The following is an 11,363-nucleotide window of genomic DNA, read 5'->3' as shown; positions in this document are numbered from 1 at the left end:
ATATCCGTGTGCCGGAATAAATAGGCTAATTACAGTTTATAAAAGACACAATTATTTTACTATGGACACTTGTAAACTGGGATTTAACCGTTGGGCTGATTAAAACACCGCCGTCCTCAGATGCAGCGTGCATGGTTAACTAAATCGAGCTAACGGAAGTTACAGTATAGTCAGGGTTTTACTCTGAAAGCGCCGAACGGAAGCGCTGTGTCTGTGTCTGACTTTGACTCTGGTCCCAACTTGTGAGTCAGGCAGTTAGGCTGATCGCTGCTCGGAGTCTGGAGACACTTTGCAGGAGACGTAAAGTACCGGCGCGGTGTTCCGAGCGACGCCTCCCCGGTCTCTGCCGCTCTGTGTTCGGACGTTTCTGTGGCGGGGAGTGGACGGAGGGGATTAAGTAAATTATCGGACTGGTTTAGGGGCAGTAACTGATGGTGTATCTTGGTGTATCTGGACCTCTCCCCCTCAGAAGGTAAGATTTCTTCTCAAACACACACACACACATTGTAGCACCGGCTCCTGGTAAATTCACCCTGTCCGGTCTTGATGCTGCTGATGCGCACGGTTGCACAGTGTGGAAGCGGAGATTTGCCTTTAGAAAAGTCGCCACGATCTCTACACAGGCGTTCGGTATATGATAGAGGGGAGCAGGCAGGTGGGCTGCTGCTGGGGTACGGCACTCATTTCATGAAAGCAGGTGAATTTTCCTACCAGTCAGTTATTGATACATTTTAAGTAATTGTCCAAATATTTTAGCGGGCACGATCATTACAATATGTTGTATATGTGTATGTTTTGTTGTAAAAAATATTCAAATAATATTCATCCCAAATGTTGCATTATTTTCAGTTGATTTTTTTGAAATAGCTTGAGACAACTGTCCCCACACCCCTAAATTCCATGTACGATTTCTAAAGAAACTCTACTCTAACCGAGTGCTTTTGTTTAAGACTCACCGATTATTGTGTATCACGTTTGTGTAGCAGGATTATATTGCTGGTTTACAGTGAAAACATAATATTTTACAAATTCACTTACAGTTTATCTATTAATTAGAAAGAGAAGGTTACCAACAACTGGGGCAGAGCAGACCATCAGGGGGCCTCAGCACACAGGGTTCACCTTAAAACAAGTTTATGAATCTGCATTATTATGGTAACAGTGTATGCACCATAAGAGCAGATTTAAAAAGTGAGAAGATGGTGAAATCTTGTGGATAGTCCAGCTTTAGAGCAGCTTAAAGCAGTAATTTAATACCATGTGTGAGAATTGTTCACATTTATGCAGAGACATTCTGACCTCAGTGTGGGTCACACTCTTTTTTCATAATGTTTCCTTTATTGGATAAGATGATGCTGACATTTACACTCCCCAAACACTGATTCTCATTCACATGCTTGTAGTCTCTAAACTCCAGCTGATATAACTCGGATGACATCAGTACATTGTCAGGGTTGGTACTGTACAGTTCCTCCAGAAACTCAGCAAACATTATGTGTGTATTTTACTAAATGTATTTGTGTTTAATCAAATTACCACAAAGTAATAGCTACATAATACACACAGTTCACAGCGGATTGTAAGTGTGTGAGAGGGTCAAAAGGAACCCGAAGCTCAGTTTTACCCAATGCCCTGTCTTGTTGTTTCCAGATTCCATAATGCATTTGATATCATATTTCTGATCTAGTGTGCTGCCACTTAGTATCACTGTCAAATGCTGTGCTTACTTCCTGTACACAGGTGAGGGATCATCCAATCTGTAGAGAAACAAGAAGCCCTGCTGTGGGAAAAATTCCACACAAAGATGGAGTCATTTTTCCTCTGGAGGACTGTCCTCATCTTCCTCACACTTCCCATTTTTCAGGTACTGAAAATGAATGGATGGATGGATGGATGGATGGATCAGCATTGGATTTCTCCTTTATTTACTGATTGTGCAAAAATTGGATGGACCTTTCTCAGTTGCAGCCCAACAAAGTGTTTCAAGCAGAAACATACTAATGATTATAGTTCATATTTTTTGTATTCAGTCACTGCAGATGATCAGGATCATCTCGGAGCCAATTAGAGAAGCTTGTCAGTGTTCACACCGCATCTGCTGTCAGCTCGGTTGTTTAAATTGATCGAATCTGTCCAAATCACATTGTTTGCAGAGGTCAGTAGGCTTTTGGACAGTGTGGAGAGCCTGGTGGAGTCCTTGTACATGCATATGAGCCGGGGTGAATGCCACGTCCTAATATGAAGCAGAACTGAGCAGAGGATTTTCTCTGGCAAATATAGCAGCCACTTAATCCCTGACCACAGGCTGCTGTGGAGCTGGTGTTCTCCATGATGACCTCAGCAAAGTGATCTTTATTTGGATCACATCTGTGATTATGAGTGAATGAAAAAAACACAGCAATATGTTTTAGAGGTGGATTTGATGTTGTTACTCAGTTCTTTGTTAGGCCCGAACCCACTAGAAGAGCAGGACTGTTTGTTCCATCTACTTGCACTTGGCTGGGGCTTTAAATCGTACAGTATTTATTTATTTGATCATTTATAATATAATTTAAAAAGTGATGTTTAAAGGTACCGAGCAGGTACACACAGTGAGTACTTAGTTAAATTAGCACATTAAATAATTCATGATGTAAGAACCATTGGGGGGATTCACTGTGGATTCAGAGGGTGAAACACAATATAGAGCTGGCATCTAAAAGCCGGTATCAGTCAGGCCCTCCATCAAGGATTTTGAGTAATGCTGAAACCAAAAATTGGGCAGTTTCATGCTAATCTTGTTCTAGTTTAATAATAATAAACACATTTCTTCAGATGCCTGCATGCTAAGCATAAACTGCCAAATACCGCAGAGAACTGAAAATACAAGCAAGATGGGAAAGTGGAAGGAAAGTAGAAGTTTTTACAGCAGGTGATACAGATGAAGCTGCAGCTCCCCCATGTGTCCTCATATACTGTACTGTGTTTGCAACTGTTGCCAGATTGTTCATTTTCACACTGACTTACTCACATGATCTGTTGAGTTGCACATGGAGAGGAAGTGACACAGTTAGCAAAATGAAAAGACAGTGGAGTGAAGGGGGATAGACAGGTGTTTCCACTGAGGCTTTTCACGCTGCCTTCCAACTACAGAAACACACACACACACACACACTCATACTTCTGCAGATAAATCCACATGTGAGAAAAGAAGCATTGTGCACTGTGTGTGTGTGTGTGTGTGTGTGTGTGTGTGTGTGTGTGTGTGTGTAGATGCAGGTGTGTCCTGTAAGTGCATCACTCCAGTGTATTTAAGGGGTTTTATAGTAGCAGTCCTAGTGAACTTAACAGAATTTCAAATGAAAAAAAAGTGCAGCTGTGTCCAGGCACTGTCACAGCTGTGAGGAGAGTGTTTGTCTTTGGATTGTTTATTATTGGTTCTTTCTCCTGCAGTTTTTTTGGTATAATCTATGTAATTAGACATGGCTGTTCTGGAAAATGACATTGACAAATGGTCGGCACTAACATGGCACTTTTCTTCCTTATCAGTTGCCAAATTAAATTCATTTCAGTTTATTTCAACATTATTTATATAGCGCCAATTCACAACAAAAGTCATCTCAAGGCACTTTACATAATAAAATCAAGACCTTAAAGTTACAAAAAGATACAAATCACTTCCCAATGTGGTTTCTCATGTTCCCATTGACACACACCGACCGATGATGGTGGAATGCCATGCAAGGTGCTCACATGACTAACGGTGAACAACTGTGTCTTGGCCAAAGATGCTTCAACAAATGAAAAGATCCAGGAATGAATCCACTGACCCCACTTCCTGGATGGTCTCTCTTCTTTCTGAGCCACAGCCACTGACTGGCTTTGACTCAGCTTGTCAGTGTCAATGCTTGTCAATTTTGCAGGTTGCTCTGTTTTGGCAGCTTGTGCTGGGTGCATTACCTTGTGGTCAGAAACATTATCTGCTGTTTGCAACTTAGATTATAAATTCTTACTGCCTGTCGCAACCTCTCATTGTCATCGTGTATCACAATGTTTTACTGCAGACATTGTCATGTGCCAGATTGATAGAGCTTGACCAACCACCATGTGGAGAGAGCAAAGCCGGGCTTCAGGTCCAAAGTTGGTGGAGAGTCTCTCATGAAGGACAACAATCTAACCACCTCCTGCATGATTTACTTTGAGCTCCTGTCGAGCTCATGATGCGTTTTGCTTTTTCTGCATTGGACACATACCATCAAAGTCAGATTCTTACTCAGCGATGACAGAGCTGTATTATGTCTTCTGCCAGCACTGGACCAGTGCTGCTCTTACCTTGGCTGTTTTACTGATATTCTATCATCACATTATTTATCCCACCAAAGGGTGGGGACTTTAGAGTGTTGGTTTTTTTTTATTCAGGGAAACCTATAAGTCTACTTCTCTCCCAACACTGAGTAAATAGTAAATAGTCTGCATTTATGTAGTGCTTTTCTACCTTACTGGTACTCAAAGCACTTTACACTACTTCTCATTCACCCATTCACACTCACACACCAACGGGGGAGAAGCTGTGCAGCTGGCCTACACTCACTGAGAGCAAATAAGTTGTGGTTCAGTGTCTTGCTCTAAGACATGTGACAGGAGGAGCCAGGAATCGAACCAACAACCCTGAGTTTGGTGGATGAGTGATCTAACTCCTGAGCCATAGTTGGCTAAAGTCATATCACACTTTTCTAGAATCAAAAGGCTAGTACAGGAAGCTGTGGTAATGAAAGCCATCAGGTGTCGAGCTGCATTATTTGAGGCTGAATGCATTATAGACTATTGATATCACACCCTGCACATATTGAGAAATACGAGTATGTGACAAATTAATGTGTAATGTTATATTATGTTCATGTATAGGTCAAGCTAACAAACAAAGATTGTTCATGTAGGATCACTTCTTGCTTGTTGCACATATTGTAATTAATTTGTCCCCTTGACTGTGTCCTTAGTCTCACTGATTATGACTGTGGAGTGCTGGCACCATATGCTTTTTTATCACATTCAAATTGTTATTTAAGAACATTGACACGTTCCAGTCTGCAGCTTCTCAGCATGAACCCTCTGAATGCAGTTTGATGGATGTATGAGGTCCATTCATTTATTAGAACACAAACCAAAAGAGTTTTTTTCATAAAGAAATTTGGATCAGGCTGCTTTTTAAATTGTAGAATGCGTAAAATATTTTATGTATATGAGTATATCTTCTTTCTATTAAATCTGGCAACATATGTTTTTGTATAGAAATTAACAAAAATGGTTGTAAAAACCAGTGCAGCTTATGTGTTGGTTCCATACCATTTCTCATTGTCCTTAGAGTTGGACTCACGTCAGAGAAAAGGTACGATGCAGTGATATGTACTGTTTTTTTGTTAGTGACACTGGATGTCACCAAAGTAAGACAATATCCATTTCAATGCATAGTTTTAAATCTAAAATTTGTGTTGTCTCTACCTTGATCCACACACCTAAGTACTAGTCACTTTTAGGAAATGATTCCAGTGGAACCACCATAGTCATCACATTTGCTATTTGTGTAAAGTAAATCTGTGCAAAGCTTTCACTTGGAACGTCTGACACTGAAGTTTGAACAGTTGCATACCATATTGACAGTGCTGACCTTTGAGAAAACAGAGTGCCAGTAGAGAATCCAAAATGAAGAAAGCTCTGCAACATCGTACCGTCCAGCCAAAAACTGATCCACAAAGGACGTAATGTGATTTGTAGTGACTATGAAATGAGTGGATGGTTCACATCTGTTCCTTTAAATGATGTTGGCAGCACAACAGGTGGCTGTGGATCATAAATTTAAAACAATGAGCTGATAGATGCCAAGACATTAAGTAGAGCTGCAGAGAACTACAGAGGTGAGTGATTATGTCTGGGTTGGTCACTATCAGACCTATTTTACAAACCCCATTCTAAAAAAGTTGGGGTGCTGTTTAAAGAGAATGAAATTACATCATTTAAATCATTTAAATCATTTTGGCTTTTTAACTGGTCACTATTAACAAGGGTTCCTCACTTCATTAGGGGATTCAGCAGTATCTGGCACTGGGCAGGAAGCTGCCTAAATCTGCAGATGTATCTTCCGTGTTTCCGTGATTTGGTGTCCACTAAATAATATTTTCTCCTGAAGTACAATTATATCTACTAGATGAAAAGTTGCATTCATTGGCCTCAATTTGTGTGGTAAAATAAAACATGTCTAGGTTGCAGAGGACAAATAGATGTGAAATGAGGATGGGGACGGTGTGGGGTTAGAGTAGATCCTTTACTAGCTGTACAAATTATTACAAGCAGATGTTGGACCAGATTTATGCTGGATTGACTTTTATTGTTTTATTGCATTTTGTCTGCTATTAGATTTATGACTTGGTTTTAATTGATGTAATTGCATCTCTTTTTTATCAAACCAATAAAAGGTGGGGAAATGCATCAAAAGAAGACAAAGCTTGTCTATTAGCATTGGTACAAGAAATGGACGTGGAGCAGAGACATGGGATGCGTGAGTGGTAGAGGTGACAAAGTGAGAGTTGCGATCCTCCACCTCTGCCTATTATTCTTTTTCATGTTAGCTTGGCCTTCCTGGTACCAGGCTCTTCCTGTCATCCTCCAAACTTGCTGCAGGGACAGCTGTTCAAACACAACCCAATTACAGTGTCACATCGAGCCTTTCCCGTTTTACCCACCCTGCACGCCCCCCCACCCCCCCCACCCCACCCCTCCCTACCCTGGTTCCCTCAACAGCACCAGCTTCCTCTTCCTCTGTACTCACAAACCAGCAGGAGTTTCCATTCACCTTCCTCTGAGAGCAGTATTGTCTGTGATGCCAACTAGCTGTGATGTATGACTTTGAGGAATGCACTTTACTGTTGCTATTGTATGTAAAAATGATGACAGAGATGGAGGAGCTGCAGAGAGCTGGAGAGCAGAAAGGAAATGTCAAGAGAGAGGGATGATGACAAGACACATGTTTAGAACATGTTTAAAAATTACATTACTATGCCACTAAATTGTAGGGAACATAATGAGTTGGTGGGTTATGTCCTGATGCAATATATGTTTGAAAAGCAGATGAGTGACAAAGCAGAGACCAGAGTTTGACTGTAATCTCATGGTTGCATCTATGGTTATGTGTGGAAAATAAAAAAGCACTTTAAAGCTGTAGAAAGATCAGGGTTTTATCCCCTTTCAGTTTTTTGGCCTAAGCCAGACCAAAATCTTTTTCTAACCTCAACCAAGTCCTGTAACAACCATAACAAAATGAGTGAAGAAACAACACATTGGACTGAAAGACTGACTGATTGATATGTTGAGCATCAACATGTATGTTAATTAACATCTGTTATTTAATAACATATCTTGGTAATAGAAAATGTAATACAGAAGCAACTTTCCCCACAAAACATATTTGCATTTGCAGTTTAATTGACATATTTTTTTATGAGACTGCATCTACTACTTTGTGATAGTTTTGTGCAGTTTACTTGGAAATTGCAATCAGTTTAGCTTCCATGTTGCCTTTTGTGCATTCCCACCAAATACAAAAATCGACCATAAAAGCAGTTTGTAGATCCATGAAGAGCAGAAAGATCGAGGCAAAAAGTCTGACAAATTAAGTGTGAATCCTTACTGGCACCACAGTAGCATTTCCAATGATCTGACGGTGAATCATTTGTATAACCTGTTCATTTTATTCAGAGTAAGAGTAAGAACGATGACAACCTGGGATCAGGTGAAAGTAAAAGCTACAGGACTATTCTGCTGGCTAGTGCCTAACTATTATTCTCAGACCTCAGTTTTGGGCTTGTTACTCACAAAATGTAATTTTTACTTATTACTTGCTACTCTGTTCAAATTAATATTACTGTCAACTTAACGCGTTACATTACTCATTACATGGCATTTCGGAAGGGTTAGGGTCTGAAAAATGGAGAGTCAAGAGTGGAAATGGGCAATATTTCATTAATCCCATATGCAGCCTCAAGCTTATTTACTAGTTTGTTGTAGCTACCTTTTTTTTACCTATTGAATCTTGGAGACTCTGAGGATGTGAGAATTATTTACAATTGGGGCAGCAGCTCAGCACTGATGCTGACACTTACACACAACTTTTACTAAAACTGACTTTTTCAGGAGTGAAAAAGCAGGTATGTAGGCCTATATTAAAAACAATATACACTGCATTAGCTACAGTATGTTAAAATTCATTTACTTTATATAGCCCTTTATATACATTTATGTATTTCTATATCAATTTGGGTGAAGTAATTTGAAATATCCAATGAAATGTAAATTTTCCTTCAGATGAGCTGGCAGCAATATATTCCATCTCTAAGATTTTTGTTTCTTCCAAACTAAACACTAACATATATAAAAATGCTACAGACATTACAGCCAGTGGTAAGACCACACTGCTTACTGAGATAAGTGTGTTTCCCCTGGATGACGGCAGACACTATCTGTCAGATCCTCTCAGAAGTTGGGCCGCAGGCTGCTGACAACGTGAGAATGGTGCCGAAAACGTCCATTTACAAACAGACTTAATGAGTATAAATGGACCACATATTTTAATTTGCCTGGGGTACTTTCCTGCAGGATAAAATATCTTAATCTTAATTTCTACTAGCTCTGACCTTAGCTTAAACTCTTTGCCAAGACTGCTGGTTGGCACGCAAAGCTTTCTGGGATACCCGGCTACCAAGTGCACGCAAGTCAACTACAAAAGGATCCTCGATAAAACAGACAGAGCAAGAACACTTCTGGTTATTATTTTGTACTTGGTTAAATGCAAACTTTGAATGACAACATCTGACAAATTTAAAGTCAGTGGAAAACTACATCAGAAGATTTATCATTATGAACTATTAGCTGTCTTTTCTTGATGTTTTCTTGAAGCCTATTCTCTCATAAACACAGGGTGAAAGGTACCAGTCCAAAGTTAACACTTTCTTATGTCTGGCTGCTTCTGCTTTTGTCATGATCAAGTTTCTGACTGCGATTGTGAATGTTCTCCAGCATTTGAGCTGTAGATGAACAGAAAAGATTGGTGTTAAAAAAAATTATTGATAAAGCAGCAGCTGCTAACTTCAGCTAACTCTAACGATAAACAAATTACTGTTTCATATTTAAGTATATTTAAGCTTCCCAGCAAATAAAGGGAATTGACATATTGTTGCAGAGAAAACAAGCTCAACATGACTTTGGAAGAACCAATAGATCCTGTAAAATCATCATCTAAATTATCTGGCTAACCTGTTAATCCACATATGATGAAGAACAGCACCCTTGGATAAACAACTGATCTTCTGATTTGACTGAGATGACTCTACTTTAAACCCATTTTTACCTCCAGACAATATCATTTTAGTGTGTCGTAACACCATATACTTTTAGCTTAATTTTAGTCTTTGAAGTTTTTGAATTGTTTCTCTATTCGACTTTGCCTTTTGCTTTGTGACTGTTCAGTCAGATTCAAATGTAAAAACATGGTCAGAATTTGTTCTTGTAGCTGTAGTCTTACACACAATGCAAATTTTTCTTTAAAGTTTTCTGCTTTCTTCTGCTCAACCTGGCTAAGTTGAAGGTGCCTTACAAAACTTGTACCAACTGTACACACACACGCATACACATTACCTGTCCTATTTACCAAATGGTAAAACTGTCTTATTAAGCCATTGTCCTCATGAAAGAATCATTTGTTCCAACTCATTGGCTATTAAGTGGCATGGACATGATCTCAGATATACTTTGCACCAACTCTGCTTCCTTCCTCAACAAGTTAGTTCCACATCACTCGAACCAGAGTATCGGGCAGAAGGTAGAGCAGGGATGGTGGCCTGAACGGGACTTGGGTTCAAAGCCCAGTCCCCAGACATTCACCCCTGAACTATGCTGGCAGGTATGTCTGGAGAAGGGGGGCCTAGTTTTCCCATTCATAGAATAGTCTGCTTCATCAAAGTTATATGAACTTCTTCTGCCCTACACCCCTGGGACAAATATGTTTTGGGAGACCCTAGTAGAGGCATTTTGCCCCCTCAACCACATTAAGGTGGCTATGTTTTGCCCTTTACCTTGCTCCACAGCCCAGTGTAAATAATAAGTAATAATTGATTTAGAAGTAGAATTTAATAGACAAGTGTATTCTACACTTGTTTAAGTGTTAAGTTTAAAAAAAACATCTACAGCTGCTAATGAGCAAAAGACTGTGTGATCTTAGCCCGATCCAAGCTTCCTATCATGGGTGCACATCAAGTGCAGGGTCATGCACTGCATAAGTGGGGCCCCTTCAACAACTTCGGGTAAGTCTCACGAGCCCAAAATGTATTTTTCTATATCGTTGTTGGGGATATTCCATTACCTGTTAGTACAAAAAAACCAAAACAACAACAGAAACGAAACAGAAGAGGCAAATGCTTTTTGTTGATTTTTCAGTGAACTTTGACAAATTTGAGTCCATTAGATTCTCACCAGCAATAACCAGGAACAGGCTTTCAGTGTCAGTCATCTCAGACTTCATCCACTCTCAGAGGCAGCTCTGTTCAAAGGAAACCTAAGCCTAGACAAGGGGCGATTAAGCTACCCATCTGGAATATTGTAATTTTGACCATGTGGCCTACTGACTGGGCCAGACCTGCTGTTGTTATCAGCGATGTCATTATTTATTCACAGCAGGCCTTATGTTTATTATTTAGTAGTGGATTCAGTACAGCTGGAATGTGGTTATCTTTTCACGTCTTTCTGGTGAACTGGAGTTCAGGGGTTTGTTATTATTAAGCCCTGCTCACCACCTCCTTCCTGCCCTCTTTTTCTCTTTTTCCTTCCTGGACAGGAACAAGAGCTGCTTCATGTGTTACTCTGTTAACCTTCATTTTGTTCTTTACCTTTGCCATTAACCTGTAATGTCCCCATAAATGACCCTCTACTCTGCTGACTTGATTTTATATCTCCCAAAATTGCAACTAATAGCAGCAGGTTGTAATCACAGTGTTACAGATGGGTCTTTAAGTCATTGAGAGGCATAAATGTGTTTAAGTAAGATTGGTAGGATTTGGAGAACTTGTAATTTGTAAATTTACAAACCCCATTTCGAGAAGATGGAAATCAAAACAAATCATTTTAAACATTGGATATGTTGCCCTATCTATAATTAAACATAGGTTTCATTTTTTTGGAAATTATTACATTGGTATTATATTTACATGTTGCAAAGTGTCAAAACCTTCAGGAAATGGCGTTTATATATAAGTGATAGTGGATAAATAAAAGAACCTGGATGTAATCGAACTACATATATTTGCGATTAATCATACCCGCTATCATTATTTGAGACAGAC

At 39.6% G+C, this 11,363-nt stretch overlaps 1 protein-coding gene across 6 annotated transcripts in view; it reads left to right on the top strand.

Moving 5' to 3' along the window:
- Window positions 1-229: 229 nt before the first annotated feature.
- Window positions 230-11,363, top strand: part of adamtsl3 (ADAMTS-like 3) — a 246,013-nt gene continuing 234,879 nt past the window's right edge. For 4 of the 6 annotated variants that reach the window (XM_067494183.1, XM_067494161.1, XM_067494172.1 and 1 more), the window contains exons 1-2: window positions 232-472; window positions 1,741-1,864. In XM_067494183.1, the coding sequence (XP_067350284.1) occupies window positions 1,805-1,864 (60 nt within the window). In that variant the 5' untranslated portion in view covers window positions 232-472; window positions 1,741-1,804. Of the gene's footprint in view, window positions 473-1,740; window positions 1,865-11,363 lie in introns of all 6 variants that reach the window. The other 2 variants (XM_067494213.1, XM_067494203.1) reach the window with 2 other exon arrangements.

Source organism: Channa argus, chromosome 2, assembly GCF_033026475.1.
Source record: "Channa argus isolate prfri chromosome 2, Channa argus male v1.0, whole genome shotgun sequence".
Classification (NCBI taxonomy): Eukaryota; Metazoa; Chordata; class Actinopteri; order Anabantiformes; family Channidae; genus Channa; species Channa argus.
The sequence above is the reverse complement of the archived record's forward strand: the minus strand, read 5'-3'. Positions and strand labels throughout refer to the sequence as shown.